The following is a 22363-nucleotide window of genomic DNA, read 5'->3' on the forward strand; positions in this document are numbered from 1 at the left end:
ATATGAGCAAGTTGGCTTAACACTGTCCATGTTCATAATTCCTCCTAAAATTCCAAGAAATGGGTCTATTTATATGTGATATATAAAAAGATAGAAGCTATTGCGAAGAATTGTTCCCTGCTGCAAATGAAAAGTGTTCCTTTGAGCGATCTGTTTTTCAACATAGGAGTGTTACATGGTTTAAATGCTTTAAAGCCAAATTGAAGAAGATGATGAATTGAGTGATTGGTTTTGCATGTTTTATATATTCGAGCTTGAGTAGATTCATTTTTGCTCTGCTAGTTTCGATGGCTTTTTAGCTACATTCCCAAATATTTCCCACCTTAATCCTTAACCCCGTTACAACCCTTGAAAAGTCCTTATGATTCGTGTTATGCATGTGATCCCAATGGTGGAGAATTAGAATATATGCAAGCCTAAGGTAGATCATTTCCATTGGAATAAATTTGAGCGAGACACATATCTTTCAAACACAAGAGTCGAGTGTTTATTTCCGTGAGGGTCTACGTATTTAGTTTATTCCATTTTCAAGTGAAAATGCTCACTAAGTAATTGTAAGTTGTTTAAGAATTTTTTTTCATGATGTGTTATGAGTTTGAAGATCTTGGTTGTTCTTTGTTGATGGCGTTACAACCTTGGTTTATTTTTTGGGAGCGTGAATTTGAGTTTTGCCCGAGGACAAGCAAAAGTTAAGTGTGGAGGAATTTGATGAGAATGTAAAATGTCATATTTTATTATCTTAATGTTTAGTCTTTTTTATTTATTTGGTGCCTAAATGTACTCATTATTTTTATATTTTGTTTTAGGATGCAAATGGAGACATTATGTGCAAAACGAAGCTAATTGGGCAATTCTGGACAGTTTCAACATCACTTCATAATCTAGTCATAACTCTCTAATCCAAGTTCCGATTGAGATGATTCAAGATGCTATGAAACGAAAAGATGAATATCTACAATTTTCATATTTTGAGTTTTGAGAGAAACTAATTTTATTAAGGTCTAAATCGGGATTTAAGTTGTTGCTCCTACATTATTGACATTATGGAATGTCCCTTAGCCTACAAGCAGATTTAAAGCGGTTTATTATCTGAAGTTTCGAGATCTAGGGAGACAAAAAAAAAAATTGGGGCTGAAACCATGAAGAAATTGAAATTAACATTGGAATTGAAAGGCCCCACATATAATATTATATTCAAATTAAAATAAAAGGAATTGAGGCCTAGCCCATGGAGATGCTAAGGCCATGCGCATGCTATATATATTAATTATGAAGCAATTGGAAAGCAACCATGCGTGAGAACTTAAAGTCCAAATTGCAATTGGAGATGTCATGGAGAAATTGGGGGCCCACTTGTATATTATATTATAAAGTGGAAATGCTGATTAGAAGCAAGAAATTGAAGTTCAGGAAACTGTCGCATACAATTTAACTTGGAATTAAAGTAGGACCATGGAAAGAATTGGAGATGGGCTAGGATGTTGCATATATAATATTTTAAGAGGGATTTTCAAGGGAGGGATTAAGAAGAATGAAGCAGCAGGAAAAAGAGAAGAAGAAACAACGCACAAGAGGGCAGCAAGCGGTGGACTCATCTCTCCCTTCTTTTCTTAATTCTCCTTTGAGTTTTCATTCTAGCCTTGTGTGAGTAATTTTTTATACTTGGTTTAAAGGAACAAAAGCCTCGAAATCAATAAAATTGCGAGATTTAATTTATTTTTATTATTCAATTTATATTTTGAGTATCGGATATTCTTTTGTACTTATCTTCATGATTATCTTGTTTAATTACTAAGAGGCCTACTATTTCATATACATCCATGGAGATAAAATTTATGACATCAAAATAATAGACCAAGTTCTATAAGTGGTTCTTAATGTTCTAAAAGGATTCATACAATCACAAGCCAAGCCAAGTTTGATAATTCAACTATCAGATGCAAATTCAAGATGTAAGTGGTCAAAAGTTATCTAAGCTGGAGAATCAACAGGATGTTTCATATGGTCATCATTGACTCGATCTTTTTTTATGCCACCTCATAAAGGATGATGTCTTAGATGACATAAATAGCCTCTAAAATCTAGGTATCAAACACCTTAGTTACTTTTTACTTCCCTTATAATGCCTCGTTGCTTATATGAGGTGACTTTAACACATATCTAGACACATGATAATCATTATATCTAGATTTTTCCTTATGTTCATCCCCCCAATATAGCATATAATTACTTGGGGGTTCATTAATTTTGTCATTATTGAGGTCTAACTACATGATTAACTTCTTTACCTCATAAAAATATTTTGACAAAGATTCACCTCTGGGAAATGCTTTCCTTAATAAGTCCAAAACCATGGAAAAAGAGTTATTGCTCCACCTTCCTAGACACTTGATATAAAATACATGGAGAATAAATGAAAGTTTAGTAAATCTTTTCATTTCTAGTATAGTTCTCGTTGTTCATCATTCAATAACTTATAGAATTATTTATCAACTTTTAGATTTTACCTATCAAGTGCATTGTTAGGGTTATCTTCATGATCTCATCTCTAATCCCAAAAACATTTTCTTGTAATTCATTTTCAATGCAACTCTAAGTAGAATGGATGAGGAAGGATCACCATGTTTGAATTATTTTTTGTAATGCTTCGTAGTCTTATAAGATATCGAATTGTCGTAAGCCTTTAATCGAGTGACTTCAGAGACAACCACGCACTATACACATGGGCAAGAAATCTTATTTTCATAACTACCATTTTTAAATACAAAATCAAAAAACATTTACACATTTTTCGTACTTGTCACTTAATCTTAACTAGTCAGTGCAAAAATGTTTATTTATAATAAATCACCCAATTAAATAATTGTATAACTTGAATTTATTAAAAGAAAATAAGATAAGTATAAAAAATTACTGTCTTCGATAACAAAAATAGATAATCAACAAAAGAAAAAAAAAATCAATGGCATGGGAACCATATAATTTATAAAGCTAAACAAATTGATCAATTTTAATGAAATATTCTTGTTGGTGTATGTGGATTGGACACTCACATGGATATAAAAAATACTCTGTTGTGGAAAATCTCTTCAAAACCAAAAAGGGTTAGTGCAATAACTCAAATCAAATATAGATCAAATCAAGAATGTAAAGAAAACAAAATACAAACTCCCTGTTAAACTGTTCAAGGCTCAGATTTGAAAGACCAGTCACCACTCTTGGTAACACCAACGAATAAAAATTACAAGTCACAAACGAAGCTCTCAAACCGTAAGCCTAGAAAAACCCTAACACCTCTCGGCCAAACCAACAAAGAAAACCCTCTCTCACCCAAACGATCACAGTCACGCAAAGTAGGTAGATCGGTCACAAAGACAGTGGGTTCAAAGCACAAAGCAAGGAGAAAGAGCTTACCCCAAAAGAGAACCCAGATCTGAATAAATAAGAGGCTTCCAGTGACATCAGAGGGACCGCCTTTCTCACACAAGGAAAAGCGGCTGAATACATGAAAGGAAACAGTATCCACAGAAGACAAGAATGCCTCCATCGCTATTAGATGAACAAGAATAGAAGCGATGAAGCAATTGGCCAAGATAGGAAACATGAGAGAGAGGGAAAAAGCTAGGGTTCGGCCGAGAGAAGAGAATACGTCAAATAGAGGGCAAATAGGCCCTTTTACATGAGGGCTAATGGGATAAGTTTAGTAGGCTTCACCCCACTTGAGCAAATGGGCCAAGGCCCATTTCTCCTCTAAAGTGGGTAGTGGGCTTGTGGCCCGACTTCTAAAATAGGTTGCCAAAAGAAAATGATGACGATCATGGGTCATTTAATCCCGGGCTAAAGCCTATGAAGACCCACCCGAAAAATCGTCATAGCCTCGGGCCTTATTAGGGAACAAAAAACAACAAATCTCTACCTTGTTTCCTAATAAGGCCAGCATACACATGCAGCAAAAGAACATACAGCAGAAAGCATAATTAGTAGGCAATTTGAGAAAGAAGACCTTACCAATTCTCACGTAACTTTACCAATGCTTAGAAGGTCTAGGCATCTTTTGAATTTTTCAACAGTAAGCACTTTTGTTCCCATATCAAAGGGGTTGAAATCTGAATGCACTTTTTCAAGTCTAATAACATCTTGAGATATAATATCACAAATACAGTGCAATCTTACATCAAAGTGTTTAGTGCGTTTGTGAAAAATAGGGTTTTTACACAAATGTATAGTTGACTGACTATCAGAAAAGACAATAACATTTTCTGTTAGAACACACAGTTCATTAAGAAAACCTTTAACCCACAAGGCTTCTTTAATTGCTTCTATAGCAGCTATATATTCAGATTCAGTGATGGACAAAGCAACAATGTGTTGGATTTGAGACTTCCAACTAATGCATGAATTACATAAAGTAAACATATAGGATGATGTTGAGTTCCTATTGTCTCTATCACTTGCATAATCTGAATTTGTAAACCCCATTAGACTCATTTATCTTAATGGTGTTTATAAACTAAACCTACATTGGAAGTACCTCTCAAATACCTAAGCAACCATTTCAATGCTTTTCAATGGACAGGACCTGGGTTTGTCATAAATCTACTTAATGTGCTAACTGCATGGGCTAGGTCTAGTTTAGCACACACCATGAGGTACATAACCGATCCTATTGCATTAGAATAAGGGACTTTACTCATATACTGCTCTTCTTCTTTGTTAGTTGGAGATTTTTCTCTTGACAATATGAAATGGACTCCTAAGGGTAAAGAAACTAATTTGTTTTCATGCATGCTAAATCTTTTTAGAATTTTTAACATATATGAAGTTTGATGTAAGAATAACATGGAATTTGACCTATCTCTTACAATTTCCATACTTAAGATTCTTTTAGCCATACCTAGGTCTTTCTTGTCAAATTCTCCACCTAAAGCAGATTTTATGCTATTGATCCTTTTAACATCAGGGCCAATAAGAAGCATGTCATCAACATAAAGTAAAAGAAATACACAGTCATTTTATTTTTATGCTGAAAATATAGGCAATGATTAAAATCACTTCCTTTAAAACCAATTAATTTAACAAATGAATCAAAATATTTATACCATTGCCTAGGAGATTGCTTTAAGCCATATAAAGATTTTTTCAATAAACACACAAAATCTGATTTTTTCTTATCTTCAAAACTTTTGGGTCGAAACATATAGATTTTTTCGTCTAAGTCACCATGCAAAAAAGCAGTTTTAACATCTAGCTGTTCAATTTCCCAATCAAAATATGCAACAAAAGCAAGCATGACACGTATGGTGATATACTTAACAACTGGTGAAAAAATCTCATTATAATCTACCCCTTCATTTTGTGTGAAACCTTTGGCTACTAACCTAGCCTTAAATCTTATAGGGTCTTTTTCACTTGTACCTTCTTTAACCTTAAAGATCCACTTACAGCCCACAATAGACTTATCTTTTGGCCTCAGTACTAACTCCCATGTATGGTTTTTATTTAGGGAACTCATCTCCTCTCCCATTGCTTCTATCCAATTTTTAGAATACTCATTTCTAATGGCTTTTTCATATGTTTTTGGCTCTTTATCGGCTAGATCTTGATAACTAGCAAAGGCCAAGTCAAAATCAGATTCTAGCCTTTGAGGACTCCTATGGGATCTCCTCTCCCTATCTCGGGCTAACTGATAGTTAGATAGCGGTGGCTGTTTTATGGGAGGCTGTTCTTCTATTATCTCATTCTTCTCATTTTCTTCAATCTGGTTTTGTCTCTCCACCTCACTTAAGGTGGTAGGAATGCTGGTGCTAATATTCCTAGACTCTTCTAGGGAATCCTCACCCTCACTATCTTGTTGTTTGTCACTGTTTGATTATAAACAAGGCATTTTTGATTCATTGAAGGTGACATTTCTACTTACAATTATTTTAACTCCCTTTTGACTTCTATCCCAAAGCCTATAACCCTTTACTCCTTCAGGGTATCCTAAGAAAATATATTTTCTTGCTCTAGGTTCTAATTTGCCTTCATTCTGATGAGAATAGGCAGCACAACCAAAAGTTCTAAGGGTTGAGTAATCAGCACATTTTTCATGCCATTTCTCATAAGGAGTGTCACCATTCAATGTAGCTGATGGGGTTAAGTTAACCAAGTAACAAGCAGTCATCACTGCTTCACCCCAAAAGGATTTAGGTATATTAGAACTAATCATCATACACCTAACCTTATCTAGGAGGGTCTTATTCATCCTCTCAGCTACCCCATTTTGTTGTGGCGTGTGAGGGACAGTTTTATGCCTTGTTACACCATATTCTTTACACAAGTCATCAAAATCCTTGTTGCAAAACTTTAGACCATTATCAGTTCTTAGATATTTTATTGTCTTGCCTGTTTGATTTTCTATTTGAGTTTTCCAAGTTTTGAAACTTTTAAAGGTTTCTGTTTTGTCTTTTAAGAGAAAGACCCACACTCTCCTAGAGAAATCATCTATAATAGACAAAAAATATCTATTCCCACCAAATGTAGGATTTGATGCTGGTCCCCATAAATCTGAATGGATATACTCTAAAACCCTTGAGGCTCTATGCACATTTGAAGAGAAGGATAATCTATGATATTTGCCTAACACACAATGGTCACAAATAGGGAAATCGGACACACAATCCTTACCAAAGACTCCCTTATCATTTAGGAACTTAAGCCATTTAATACTAACATGGGCTAACCTATTGTGCCATTTTTGAGTGACATCAGAATTAACTAAATCAATGTGAGAGCTTGAGCTACTCACTACCTCGGCAGTTAAAGCATATATCCCATTTCTTCTAACTCCCTTACACACCACCATTGCCCCTTTAAACATTTTAATCATTTTATTTTCTATTTTTCCTGTAAATCCATTCTTTTCTAACTCTCCTACTGAAATTAAGTTTCTAGCCATTTCAGGGATGAATCTAGCATCTCTTAACTTTAAGACATATCTTGATTCTAACTTAAGAGTGATGTCTCAAATCCTTACAACCTTATAGGCTATATTACTACAAACTATGGCATGACCACCCACGGATTTGCGCATATTTTCAAACCAATGTCTTTGGGATGTGAGATGGAATGATGCACCTGAGTCAAGAATCCATTCTTGCCCATGTGCCCTAAGTGTAGCATTAATTTTAGTAGTGTCAGAATCTATAAGCATGTAAACTTCACTAGGGTCAAAGGAGGTTATTGCATTTGCTTCTTCTTGATCTTTTAATTTTTCTTTTTGCTTATTTTTCTCAGCATAACAGTCTTTAATATAATGTCCAGTTTTCCCACAACCAAAGCACTTACCCTTACTCTTACCTTTGGCCTTAGACTTAGACCTACTTCTACCTTTCTTCTTACCACCTCCCTCATGTCCTCTAGATTGAGACCTACCTCTCATCAAATGGACCTCTCCATGTCTTTTCTCACTTTTTAACTCCATATCTTTGCTCCTAAGGGAATCTATGACTATTTCGGGTGTCAAGGTGTCCCTACCATACTTAATGGCATTTTTAACTTCCTTATATGCATATGGAATTGCATTTAAAAGAATTATTGCTTTGTATTCTTCGGTTACCTTTTCACCACAATTAGTTATATCTTGCACCAACTTATTGAAGATATCTGGTTGTCATCAAGATCCCTAGAGGAGTCTATCTTAAAACTGAAGAAGCTTTCAAGCAAGAAAAGTTTGTTGGGTGGGAATTTTTTCACATAGAGTTTTTCCAATTTTTCTCATAACTCTTTTGTAGAATCAAGTTTTCCTACCTTTCTTAGAATAGAATCAAAAAGATATAAAATAATAGAAGTATAAGCCAATTCATTAGCCTCAATTTTTTGTTCAATAGTATATGATTCAGGGTATTTGCCATCTAAGGCTTTAGAAACTTTCTGTTGTACCAAAATTCCTCTCATTTTTTGTTACCAAATTGAGAAATCCACCTTCTCATTGAAAACCCCCTAATTCAAAGTGATGTGCAGACATGTTCACACAAAAGAATATGCTTAACACACACAAACAGAATAATTTTAGGGTTTCAATTTCAACTTAAACAGATAGGAAAAAATAAGGCAGATTTCACACACAGCACAATAACACTAATTTTCTAAGCAAGATTTAACCGTACCAAAACAGTTTATGCTAGCATAAGAAAATCACAAATAATTCTAGACCTAGCAACAAGCAATAGTTACCACCACAGGATAACCTCCAAACCTAATGGTCACCCCCACATGATGATCTGCTAATTGCTGGAAAAGGAAATTAGATAAGTTACCAATACAGATTTCAAGGCTGAGATCTATAAATGTTGCAAGCTCAGATCTGGAACAGAAGAGGGGCATCCTGACCTCCACGCACTGCCTCACGCGCTGCCGCTTGCAAGCTTAAGCGCCGCTAATCGGCAGGTGAGTAAGCAGCCACTTGCTGCTCGGGGAGAATACTAGCGACTTGCTGGATCTGGATCTGGGGTCCTTTAGACCCAACTCACAACCTGCAAGGATCAATCGAACCGAGATCAGATCTGATATGGATCAAACTTATCGTGAGATCGGATTTGAAAATGATAGGGCTTTTCAGATCTGATTCAAACAAGGCACTACCCAAGAGCCACACTAGGCTTTGACCATTTGTTGAGGAAAATCTCTTCAAAAACAGAAAGGGCTAGTGTAATAACTCAAATCAAATATAGATCAAATCAAGAACGTAAAGAAAACAGAATATAAACTCCCTGTTAAATCGTTCAAGGCTCAGATCTGAAAGACAAGTCACCACTCTTGGTAACGCTAACGAATAGGAACCACAAACCACAAACCACAAACGAAACTCTCAAACCATAAGCCCATAAAAGCCCCAACACCTCTCGGCCAAACCAGCAAAGAAAACCCTTTCTCACCCAAATGATCACAGCCACACAAAGTAAGTAGATCGATCACAAAGACAGTGGGTTCAAAGCACAAAGCAAGAAGAAAGAGCTTACCCCAAAAGAGAATCCAGATCTGAATAAATAAGAGGTTTCTAGCGACATCAAAGTGACCGCCTTTCTCACACAAGGAAAGACAGCTAAATGCATGAAAGGAAACAGCATCCACAGAAGGCAAGAATGCCTCCATCGCTATCGGATGAACAAGGACAGAAGCGATGAAGCAATTGGCCAAGATAGGAAACACGAAAGAGAGGGAAAAAGCTAGGGTTCGACCGAGAGAAGATAATACGCCAAACAGAGGGCAAAGAGGCCCTTTTATACGAGGGCTAATGGGCTAAGTTTTGTCGGCTTCACCCTACTTGAGCAAATGGGCCAAGGCCCATTTCTCCTCTAAAGTGGGTAGTGGGCTTGTGGCCCAACTTCTAAAATAGGTTGCCAAAAGAAAATGGTGACGGTCTTGGGTCCTTCAATCCCAAGCCGAAGCCTATGAAAATCTACCCAAAAAATCGTCATAGTCTCGGGCTTTATTAGGGAACAAAAAACAACATACTCTCATTAATTATACAACTCAAAAACTTACTTTACTCAACAAAATAAATAAAAAATAAAAATCTTAAATCATTAGCCACAACAAATGGCACAACATTGTTGTGCCACAACAATAACGTAACAATGCGCATTATGCATTACTGTGCATGGGCCATCACACTACTACTGTACACGACAAACAACGTAGCATTGTCGTTGCTTTGCACAGGGAGGAGCAACGCACGTTGTGCCCGACAGCAACAACACTATGTTGTCAATTAGCACCATAATGCACAGCTTTGGTTGCTGTGTGTCTACGAGCATTATTTAATAAAAATATTTTATTATGAAGAAATTTATATATATAATATATATATCATAATATGTCATCACTCTCATGGAAAACCTAATAAATAATAAAAAAAATTATAGAAGATAGAACTCAAATCAAAGAGAATTTTTTTTTTAAAAGATTCAACAAACAACTAGCATAAATAACCGATACACATGACAACAATGTCGACACTCCTATTAAGGAACCAAGAAGCCACTATGGCATATAAAGAAATATTAACAATTTATATAGGCAACAATAATCAAAGATTTTCAAGGTTCTAAACTTAAAAGAATGCACAAAAAACACAAAATCCAACCAATATGATCACTACCAAGTAAAAAAAGCTCATTGAACAAGAGAGGCATGAAAGAGAATAAGGAATAACAATTTGCGACCATTGCCAAAGAAGATTATTGCACTTGTCTCTACTATTGAAGGGTTCTCTTGTTGCTATTGAGCTCTATTTTGGCTTATTTTTGTTGACTTGGAGATTTTGATTAAGTTGAAATTAGGGTTATTCTATTTTTCTATCTCGGTTTATTTTCACATATTTTAATATTATAAAGTAATTTATTTTGATAATTTGCAAGTGCGGTGAAAATGTCTTAGTTAATGAAAAGGTTATGTTTAAATTTTGGATAAATTGCAAAGAATGCCCTTGAAATTTGACAAAATTATAAGAAACCTCTACATTTTGAGAAATAGAAATAACCACCCTTACTATTAAATAATGGGGTAAAACAACTAATTTACTTGTTATTCTCTTTCTTCTCTCATCTAATTGAAAAATAAAAAATTAAATTAAAATTAAAAAAATCCACCTTTCCAAACGAAACCCACTTAGTTTATGCAGTAGATTGTGATGAACTAGATGGGTTCATTGCATGTGAAACTCATTATTAGCATGTGATGAACATAGAAAGAGAGAAGTAAAAAAAAAAAAAAAAAAAAAGAAAAAAGAAGGAATGGAACCTAAGAAGAAAAAAAAAGAAAAAAGATTCTTATCCTTTCAAGTTGTTGTTGCTACCTTCATCGTCGTCATCACTCTTGCCACCCATTTAAAGAATAAGAGTATCAAACGAAGGATTTGAGAACATAGAGAAATGTAAATAAAAAATTAAGAAAAAATGTTTAAATATAAGAGTATTTTAGTTACTTTTTAATATTTAATTGGGGTCGATTGACAATAAAAAAAAATATAATATTAAATTAAATTCACGAGTACTCTTATATTTTTTTAGATGTTAAGAATATTTTTTATAATTACTTTAAACCTCAAAGTATCACGTGAAATTTTCCCTTAGATTGATTTTTGAATGGGCATGGATTTAAATTATATTGTAGAGATTTCTTTATATTATATAATTAATTAATTTTATTGGCATAGAAATTTATTTTGGTTAAGTTACATTTAGATTTTTTATTTTTATAATTACATAAAAATTTTATAAACATATAGACAAAATTTTATTAAAAAAAATAATAGTAATTAAAATACATTAAAAAGGATTTCTATCTCTACAAAAAAAAAAATACTTTTAGAAAATTTCTTATAAAAATTAAATTAAACATATTTATATACAAGTAAAAAAAGAGTAATATTTTCTTGCCCGTCATTAGAATATTAGTTTACTTACTTGATTTATTATCATTTTCTTGATAAATGTGACTATTTATGAATTTTTAATAACATTTTCATTTTGAAAATGACACTAAATAGGTGATACTTATTTAATTTTTGGTGTTATGATTGTCACATTATTAAATGTTTAGTATGATCGATAATAAAAATGTGATAGATAACCCACACAAACAAATTAGGGGACGGGGGACATGGGCCCCGGGAGTGGGACCCCCTCCGAGGGCAACGTATCATCCCTGTATATATTCGACTTCGTTTGATGAATTATATATATCTATTGACCATGAGACGGACCGCAGACAGAGCTTTCCAGGGTGGCAAGAGCAGAGACAAAATGGCAGATTGTGATGGAGGAAAAGGGTGCGGAAGGTAGGATATCTCAAAGCAATGAAAGAAAATCCCTAGAAAGCGTAATGTATGGTGGGAGTCTTTGATTTCTTTCGATTTTGAAATCTCAAAGCTGTAAAGTCTCTGTTGTATTGGTGGGGATGCTGTGGATTTTTTCGATCAACCGGTTCATTTAGATGTTGAAATCTGAAATGAAATTTCATATTCATGGCTGGTGATTTGATCAAAGGGTTTCTCTTTGATTCCTTTGAATAGTGAAGCCTGCATCTCGGTTCTGTCCTTCCAATATTCAAATGAGAGCTTGAGCTAGGGTTTAAATTGGTCGCAATTTTCAGTATTACCCGTTGTTTGGATTTGAAGATTTGATCAATCTAGGGTTTGATCAATGGCATCATCTGGTTTCTTCGTCGTTTGTTTGCTCCATTCTGTGGTTGCTCTATCTTGTGGAGTCATGATGATGTTCTATACCAATGAGGCCTCTGTGTTTGTCCATGGCAGTATGGTCGCCGGGAAGCTCGTGGGCTCAACACCACACGATCAGCTCTTGATTCAGATCTCTGATTCATTTGCTGGATTGCTTCTAGTATCCATTGGTTTTCTTCTGTTTATGGTGGCATTCCTTAAAGACCGGCAGTTTCAGAGCTTCTTTGCTAGAGGGTGTGTGCTCCTTCACTTGGCCATGGCAATTTGGCGGGTTTACTTTGAGAGAAGGCTTGAAGATCTCAGCCATGATTGCCTGAGGGAGGTTGTTGGAGACATTGTATTAGGTCTTTCATGGGTTTTCTTTCTCATGTATACTTGGAGGGAGAAGTATGATTGATCTCAGAGTGAAATTAAAATGCCTCTTTTATGGAGACATAAGACTTCGGGTTTTAGCTGAATGGCATTCCTAAAGAAATTATGGTTTTCTGATATGCTGCTTGGCTATATATCAGGAGACATCATCAAATGAAGTGAATATGGTGAAGAATTTTGGGATTTACCTATGAGGTGGATGCTGTCTTTTATTTTTATGGGCACCAAACTTAAAAGAGGGCCAAAAAGAAAGGGCATATCTATAGAACCTCAGGCCGGCAAGTTTGCTTGATAACTTGTTGAAGATTTTGAATATGCTGTGTGGTGCAAAAGTCAAGACTGCTGGAGAATGGCAATGAATCTGGGTTTAGAAAGTCTTTCAGAAATTTTGGCTTGAGCATGAGTGACAGGCATTCTTTCTCTTGACCTTCTAATTGGCATTCTCATTTGCCTCTATAGAGTTGTCATTCTTGTAACTTCTTTCAAGAATAATGAAAAAAAAATGATCTCCAGCTGTCAGTGGGTGTGTGTGTGTATGGATATATGGAGTATATATTGTAATCACACTTTTACGGGTCAAACCATGTAGAGAAGCAGATACAACCTAAATTTGGCTATTTACAAAGGAAACTCATCTAAACAAGAAGCAAGAGAAAAAAACAAAAAGAACAAAAGAAGGGAACAAGTACATAGTCTTTTTGGAAAACGTGTAGAGTTCTCAACTCCAAAAGCCCGATTGTCCCTTTCTCTCGATAGGCACCACTTCACATGAGGGTGTGTAATATTCCTGAACAAGCTCAAGGTACCAATTGGAATACTTGTCCTCCATGCAAAAAAAATAAATCCAACACAAACTTTGGCAACATCCAAGTGATGACAAAGATACAAAAACGAATCCATTTCTGGTCCACTACTGGGGCTTTTCTTGGCTGTATGTTGATTGAAGCTATGGCAGTTGTGTTACTGTGTTATTGTCTTGTGGTAGAGGTTTTCCTTTGAAATGTTCAGTCTTTTGTTATGTGATGGCAGAAAGGTTGAGTTACATCTCTAAATGATTCATTAGAATTCTCTATTCTGAATGATGCATTCAAAAGTCGTGCCAAAAAGCATCTTCCAGTATTAATTTGTGGATTTGCATTTTGATTGCCAATTCAAGTAGAGATTCTTCAAAATAATTAATCAACTTTTCTATTTCTACTGGACTTTGATGTTGTATCTATCCACTTTAGTATAGTTGTGTATTTCCTTATGATTGTCATTCATGATGAAATTTCCTAAAGTACTTATTCTCCCAGTTCAGAGTCATGTGATTGCCTTCCCTGGAATCATAAAGCAGTGCTGGCAACTACAAATGCTGCAAAGTTTGTGTCAGTTTATATAATTTTGTATGGCTTATTAGAGACAATCTATAAATCCTGTCAATAGGATTTATAATTGCTTCTTGAAGCTATATAGTGCAATTGATACCATTTTGTAGCTTGCAAAAATTTAGCATCTTCCCCTTACTCTTATTTTTTTTTTTTTTTTTTTTTTTTGTGAATTTGCTAAATACAAAATTTAGCACATTCAAAATAACAAAAGAATCATCAACTGTACCTTAACCAAGTTAGGGTTGGTGGCATGGCATTTATAATGTCAATTGACTTCTAGAAGTCACATTGACAATACAATTCCATACAAAAGAACAATGTGGGAAAATTTTATGTTGGATGCCCTTCTTGACGCAACCCTTTAAGTAAGTGAATGATGAGATAAAGTTCCAGCACTATCTTCATATGGAAAAGTTTCATGAGATGGTAGTGGATGAAGATAATTGATCCACTATAATGAAAATTCAGAGAGTTTGAATGATATGTAGTATGATGTGATTTGTTAAAAGCAGTAGGACAAGAACTGAGCGAGTGTTGATATCTTTCAGTAAAACATATGGAAGGGTAAACATTTGAGGTAAGTACTTGAGCTCTCGCCAAATCTTTTCTTCTCATGTGTGCATGTTCACTTCAGTTTTGATCTGGATGATTCCCACCTTGTATTGGTTTACTTATTTAGAACTATAAAAGCTAGTTAAGGGAACTGCTTTCTTTATGTAGGTTAAATCATTGCTTCATGAGGATGGGCCTGTTGGTTGGTTTTTTTTCTTGTGAGGATACAGAGGGCAGAAAGATGGTCAAGTAAGTTCCCTTTGCTCCTGATTTCATTGTGGTTGTTCATACTTTTTGTTCTTGGAGTAGAAGTCATTAGGTTTTCCATTGTGGATGAGAACAATTAGTCCGTGTTCTACAAACAAATTTGCATAGAGAAAGAAACGCCTTTTGTTTTCTTATAGAAAAAATGTAATAAAAAGAGAAAATATGCACTTTAGCATATCTGCTTCAAATTAGTTCTGGAGTTATAAAACATATGTTGTGTTGCTTTCTTTTAATTTCTTAGAGGACTTCGAATTATGATAGAATCTGTATTATCTTGTGTTGTCCATATTTTCCAGTGATGCGTGCTGGTAAAACTGCAAACAATGCTTGTGATTCATGCTGAGACAACTTCAAGTTATGTGGTAAATATGAATCTAGCAAAAAAAAAAAAAAAAGAAAAGAAGAGCGGTAAATATGTAGTTTTTTCTCATCTTTGTGCCATGTAATCATATGAGTAGCTCACAAAAAGAAAAAGAAATAGAATAAAGGAGATGGAACCATGGTTGCTATACAAACTAAGTCAAGAAAACTTTGGTTGAGTTGGTTCAATTGGAATCATTGATTGGGTTATTAGAGGACAACCTGAGCCTACCTGAGTCATAAACGCCCCTGTTAGAGATGAAGGGACTATAAAAGGCAGCTTCCGTAGCTGCCAAACAAATCAAGATGCAATTTGGAAATTTTTCACCTTAATGTTTACTGCAATGATGCTAGTGCCACTGGTCCCATTGCCAGTCCAGCGATTAATTTTAGGCTCGTCTCCAGGAAATCATAACTTCTTACAGATGCCACTATTAATGCATTTATCTATTGATGTTCTTTTATGTTCCCACTAAACCAATTTTGGATGATGAATTACTTGAAAAAAAAAAGGGGACAAATGACATGCTAACAAAAGTCCATATCCATTCAACCACACAGGGTCACAGGGTGATCATTACACAGCCAGAAGAACGCACTTCCATTTTGACACACATTTTAGTCAACAACATAGAACAACACAACACATTATTCACCCCAACCACATTATTGTGAAGGCATAGAATCACAATAAAATCACATTATTTGCTTGATTAATGACCACACGTGCAAGCAACTCAAGCACAGCTGGGACCACACATGCAGTTGCCAACGTGCTCAGACGCCAGAGCCTCCATGACAGCAGTCTCAATGTAGCTGCAAATACAAGACATTTATCATGATCATTTGTAATACTCCCTTAAATATGAGGCCCAACACTTTTACATATGCCATCTTATTTTACTGGGTAGAATGGTTGGATGCTTTCCTTATGAAAGTTTAAATTATTGGATGTTTTTTATATTCATGGGTTTTGTATGCTTTTCTGTCAAAGTGATTACTGTGTTTGTTAGATCAAATACTGATAGATTCCAGTCATTAACAACACAAAGGCAATGGAGGGATAGATCTGGCAGGTCATTTGGCTTCTTTATTGAAACACCTATTTCTTGTTATCTTTATTATGTGTTGGAAAGAGTAATATGGTATTTTTTTTTTCCCCTCCTGTATTGCCAACAGTTTATATAATTGCAACTTCTGTGAAGATAATGGTTCCTAATGCATATTATGCTAATCATCCATGCAGGGGAGCCAGGAGTGAATTTCATCTGGTCTTTGGGATAGATACAGATCTCGTTCCTGAGGTCAAAAGGTCCCTTTTCTCAGTCTCTAAGATGTCAACCCCATAGTTGTTTCCTTTCTTCCTGCAGGACAAAATATATTATTTATGAAATATTACAGATCAAACACCAGATGCACATCTTGAGAGTTAGCATTGAACAAGATTGAACAAAAAGATCTTTAACCACGGGTCTAACAAAGAATGACCAAGGTTGAACTGAAAATTTTAATTCGAAGTGAAGTTATTAAGAATAAAAAATAACTCTTTAAATGCACAACCTAAAATCCATGCATGAAGACAAGCAAACACATGAGATGCATAACTTCAAACTGCATATGTGTGTATTCATTATATGCATATACAAGATTTAGTTCGCCGACATGCATGAAGATAAGCAATCACACTTGAACATCTTGAAATTGCTTCTAATTTAAAATTGATAAAACATGCACATAGATGAGACACACACAAGTCTACAAACTTATCATAAGGCTTAAAGATATGAGCACTTGCACACACTGGCTTTTGTCTGAACAATCGCAGTTACTGCACTTGTCTGACATGGTTAATTGAATGCTTAAAATCCAACAGAGAATAGAACTAACTTGTTTTAAAGATCTTATGTAATAGGTGGCTGCCCATGGTGCTTGAAGCTTTGGTCGGTATTTATAGAAGAGTGAAGACAATGGTGCAATTGGGGTACAGTCCAGTGTGGACCACTGAGGCGTGAGGGGAGCACACGCCTCCACAAGAAAAGTCTGAAAGGAATCTCAATATGGAAGGTTGGCTTCCTGTTCTCCTCTCATGTCAAATTCGTTTCTGCTACATCTAATAGACCATTTAGAGATTTATCTTCTCTAAAATTGATCAAATTTGCGGGAAATAAAAAAAAAAAAAAAAGGAGACAGAAAGAAAGTAAAGAAAAGATTGATTTCTGATCCTTGATGCCACTTTTTATGGACATTGTTTACACAAACAACTGACAACACCCTTAAATCACCGGAATTAATGTATATTTATCAAAAAAATAATTTTTTGATATAATTTTGCATGAATATGTGCTTCCTTGTGTGATTTGATATTGTTTTCCTCGATGGAAAATCCTAGTTCCCAGTAAAGTAGCCATCAAGATTGCTACTTTGCTGTTACTTGGAATTTTATAAACATCTCTTTGACTACATTTATTTTCCCTTATTCTATTTATAGTTTTTTTGTGTTTAATTTTCCTCTTCTCTGATACTTCCTGGTTTTCTTCCCATTGTCACAATAATTTTCAATTTTAGTTAAATATTTAAGTTAGCATTTGTGTAAACACGGAGAATTTTGCATTGTTTCAGACTGAAAAGGTGGTAATATAGGTTTTTATTCGGGGGGGTAAAGAAAATGAGCATCTATGACATTGAGGAACCAATTTAGTCCAGAATTATTAAATTATGAAAATTACAAATTTATGAACTTTTGAGCCGATTGATGAAGAGGTTTATCGTTTGGTGGGTAGCGGTCCAATTACTGTTTATATAGGCAAGCCAACCTTCGATTTATTTCCAAAGAAAGCATAGCCTTTCATTCATATTATCTGCAACTGCAAGAAAGCTACCAAATCATGGTTGTCCTCTTCATTTCCTGAGCTCCACCTTCTCTTTCCCAGACAAGTCAAGATCAAAGCTTTGTTCTTGTGGCACAAAATCTGGGTTGGGTTGGAATCAACATTATTGGTGAGGTGAGACCCAACTTTTCACAAAAAGAGGTAGATTTCTAGATGCATAATATACAAATAGAAATTTTATGGAATGATATGATTCACTGATAAATATGGTTAAAGTGGCTTATGACTACAAAATGTATGTCACTTTTGCACCATTTTCCATGGGCTTTTTTACATATTGAGTTTCATCAATATATTTTTTGACATACTAAAAATTACAGAAAATATTTACTCTTTAAGAGACATAAAAAAGATTTGAATTCATAACTTTCCTTTTATCACGAAAGGGAAAGGGATTATTTTGAAGATGGTATCATCAGTATTTTATAGCCTCCATGTAAGTAAGTAGCAGTATTGGCTGGAGCGATTAGGTGTTCGTTGTTGTGGACACGTCAATATTCATAATTGTAAATGTTTGTATTTAATGCTTATTATTATGTCTCATGATATATCTCAGCAGTATGTAATTTATTCTCCTCTCATATTTGGACAAAGTTGAGTGAACTGAAGTTCCTTATTTCCAATTAAAAACTGCTATCGGAATTAAAAATAAAAAAATAAAATTATCTTTCAAATCAAATAACAAGAAAATTTCTGAGCTTGACATAATTTTATTGTTTTCATTTGATTTGATGATATCTTTTAATAATTGATACCCGCGTCGCGTATTTTCTTTTGGAGTTCTAATTATATATATATATTTATATATATATCAACCAACAAACAAATACCAACGGAGAGTTGTACTTTGATTACTTTATAATACAAGTTAGTTAACGGCAGTGATGTAATGATGTTATGACATCTATAAATATTAAAATAAAGGTTAATTTTTTGCGGTTTTTATTTTATTTTCATAATCTGGATTGGAATGCTTTAAAGGTACCAGTAAGATTAGATGTGTACATTTATGTATACATATATATATATATATATAGAGAGAGAGAGAGAGAGAGAGAGAGCAATGTTTTTTTATTATCTATGTTATCCGACACTGACAAGAAAATATTAGGTGAATGAATGTTGACTGATGCTGATGTGGCAACAGAAGGCCCACCTACTATAATTGCAAGCAAGGTCTTATATATATATATATATATATGCCTGCCTGCCTGACTATATGTGTAAATACAGTTAAATAAGTATTTGTTATTATTAAATAAAAATAATTTTTCTTATAATTAATGTATGCTTAAATATTTTAATTCATATGGTACTAGTTGTACGTGGAGAAATCTGAAATTGTCTCATTTTTTAAGTTTAAATTCATAATGAATGAATTTGAATCAAATCTAATTTCATTTTATAAAGGATTTGAAATTTGAAATTCATCCCATACAAACGCGAACAGAATCAAAATCATAGTCATATCAGGAATTGTTTGTTTGGCAGCAGCCGAAGCTCTTGCAATCATCAGAATATCTGGGGATTGGGGGCTTGAAGTTGAAGCTGCAAAGATGGAATCAAATCATTTTGAAACTGACTCTCTATTGTGACCATTCATTGAATGCAATAGAGATCGAATTATCCAAGAAAAAAGAAAAACAATACAAAAAAAAAAGAAAAAAAAAGAAAAAGAGAGAGAGAGAGAGTCAAATACACAGTATTATCTCACCTAGACTCGACTAGTAGATGGGTCTAAAAGATCATATAGCAACAATATTGATGATTAAATTGAACTCCAAAAATACATACAGCCAAAGATTCGGAGGAGGGAGGGAGTAACTAATTAATTAATTAATTTAGCAACTCCATAGTCACTGTGTGTGCTCGGAATAAAGAAACGAATTACGAATTCAAAACTCTCAAACCTTTCCGTGAAGAAGAAGAAGAAGAAGAAGAAGAAGAGATGCACATTATGGGTATTTTTAATATCGGACAATGTCCTGTAGGGCAATCGTAGAAATGTGAAATTTTGATCTTCTCCTTGCCCGAATAAATTGCTTCTGCTGCCCCGGCCTTGGCCTTGCTCTCCTTCTCCTTGGGCACCCATTTCGACTACCATGTATAGCTTCTTGATTGGCATCTATATATAAGAGTACCGCATTGACAACGACAATGACAATCAAGACTAGTAACAAACATCCATCATGCAAGGTTGTGTGGTATCGATAGTTGCCACTTAGGGCTTAAGGAAATCAGTGCACCTCTGTACCATTTACAATGGATGAGGGATGTCCTCCTTTTTCTATATTCTCCTTTATTTAACACTTGATAACATCTCTTTCATTTTTGTCTTCAACTCTTCGTTCTTTATTTAACACTATCTTTCTCAATGAAAAGGTTACTTTTCTCCCTGTAAAATTTTCTAAATCCTTCTATGTCAGTGGAATTTGCATCAATCTTCATCCAGCTAACAAAAATTCCAACATATCTCTTTTGAACATATTAATGCAGGAATGCTTGTTCACATCAAGTTATCAGATATTTGAGGTGGAGGCTGAGTTGGCTACCATTGTCCTCGTGGATGTATGGTAATTGTTGGTTTTATGATTCTTAATGAGACCCAAAGCTATGACAATTTTTCGAGCTTATCTTCATAGGCTTCAGCCCAGGATTGAAATATCGTCCAAAATACCACTCATTGGCAACCCATTTAGAAGTCAAACCATAAGCCCTTAGTTAAGCCTTTGGAGGAGAAAGGGTTAAGCCCATTTGCTCAAGGCTTAAGGAAGCCCAATAAACCCAAACCCATCTTCTGTTTGCTTTTCCCTAGGGTTGTTATATAAAAAGGGCTCTTTTCTTTTCTTATTGCCCTTATTGAAGGCCGATTCTCTTCCTCTCATTGTTCGCCCAATTGTTTCCTTTGATGGCCGATCTTCGTGACTCTCCATTTCCTTTCTTAGTTCAATCCATCTTTCCATGGCGGTGGTTTTCCTTTCCTTGCGAATCCCTTGGTCGATCCGTCGATGATCCTTATTTATATTATTGGTTAACATTCTCTAAGGTAAGCTCTCGGCCTACTATTGTTGATTACATCTTCTTTGTGAGTGGTGCTCTCTGTTCCTTGGTGGATCGTTTGGTGAGTGACCTTTGGGTGGTTTTGGGAAGAGTTGTCAATTAGTCGAGAGGGTTTTAGCATTTGAGGGTTTCGATTCTTGGGAATTTGCAGCTTCTCTGTGATTTGGTGGCCTTATTCGATTGGCGTTACTTGAGTGGTATTTTCTGGACAAACACAAATCTAAGCCTTGAATCATTTTCAATCCGATCAACAGGGAGTTCTATATTTATGTTCTTTGTGTTCTCATTTCGGTATTCTGGTTTTGATTATTATCAATACTAACCCTTTGTTTTGTAAGTGTTTTTCTGCAACAAATGGTATCAGAGCCTCGTGTGGCTCCTAGGTTGTGCGAAATCGAAACCTAATCGAAAAAACCCTCTAGTTTTCTTGGTCGATTTTACATGGTAAGAGTTTTTTTAGGGTTCACGTTGAATCCGAATCATCTAACTTCAATTGCTTTGTGCAGTAGGTGATTCGAGGTAAACCAACCCCATATTCGTGATCGTCCGATCGAGTAGCATTGCCCTAATCGGGGCGTGAAGTTGCAGGCTGTGGTGAGTGGAGGCCAGCAAGTCCACGAGACCTGACCTGTGTTCATTCTAGATCTAATATTTGAGATCTGGCCTGGTAAATCAGTATCAGCTTGTTTAAGATTTTGTCTTGCAGCTTATGTTATGTGAAATTCCTTTCTGTGCCTATATATAATTTGTTGTGTGTATTCAGATAATCTATTGTGTGATATCTGTTATTTTGCTATGTGCAATCAGGTTCAGAATACTGTTTATTTTATTAATTAGTTTATCTGTCTCTGTTTAATCCTGTTCCTGTTTTGATTTGTTATCCCTCTGTGAATCTGCTACCTTAGTTAAATTTTAAACTGTGTTTGCATTAAGTTAACTAGGTTTCATATTCCCTGTGTAGTACATATACTTAGTGAATTTGACCACACACTTCAAATTGGGAGTTTTCAATGGGAAGGGGGATTTTTCTATATGGCAACAAAAAATGAAGGGAATTTTAGTACAACAAAAAGTCTCTAAGGCTATAGATGAAAAATATCCTGAAGGTACTAAAGAGGAACAAAAACTTGAAGCTGATGAATTAGCTTATACTTCTATAAACTTGCATCTCTCTGATTCAGTGTTAAGGAAAGTAGGAAAACTTGACGCAACTAAAGAGCTATGGGAAAAATTGAAAAAATTGTATGTGAAAAAGTCCACACCAAATAAAC

The 22363-nt window shown here is 34.9% G+C and overlaps 1 protein-coding gene across 1 annotated transcript; it reads left to right on the forward strand.

The window, feature by feature from the left end:
• The first annotated feature begins 11743 nt into the window (after window positions 1–11743).
• On the forward strand, window positions 11744–13688 carry LOC127810939 (uncharacterized). Its single transcript, XM_052350572.1, has one exon. The coding sequence runs from the start codon at window positions 12186–12188 to the stop codon at window positions 12618–12620; it is 435 nt and encodes a 144-aa protein (XP_052206532.1). The 5' UTR covers window positions 11744–12185; the 3' UTR covers window positions 12621–13688.
• The last annotated feature ends 8675 nt before the right edge of the window (window positions 13689–22363 follow it).

This window comes from Diospyros lotus, chromosome 10 (assembly GCF_014633365.1).
Source record: "Diospyros lotus cultivar Yz01 chromosome 10, ASM1463336v1, whole genome shotgun sequence".
NCBI lineage: Eukaryota > Viridiplantae > Streptophyta > Magnoliopsida > Ericales > Ebenaceae > Diospyros > Diospyros lotus.

Bases quoted from the DNA above. Each gene is read 5' to 3' on its own strand.
- LOC127810939 (XM_052350572.1), top strand. From the start codon at position 12,186: ATGGCATCATCTGGTTTCTTCGTCGTTTGTTTGCTCCATTCTGTGGTT.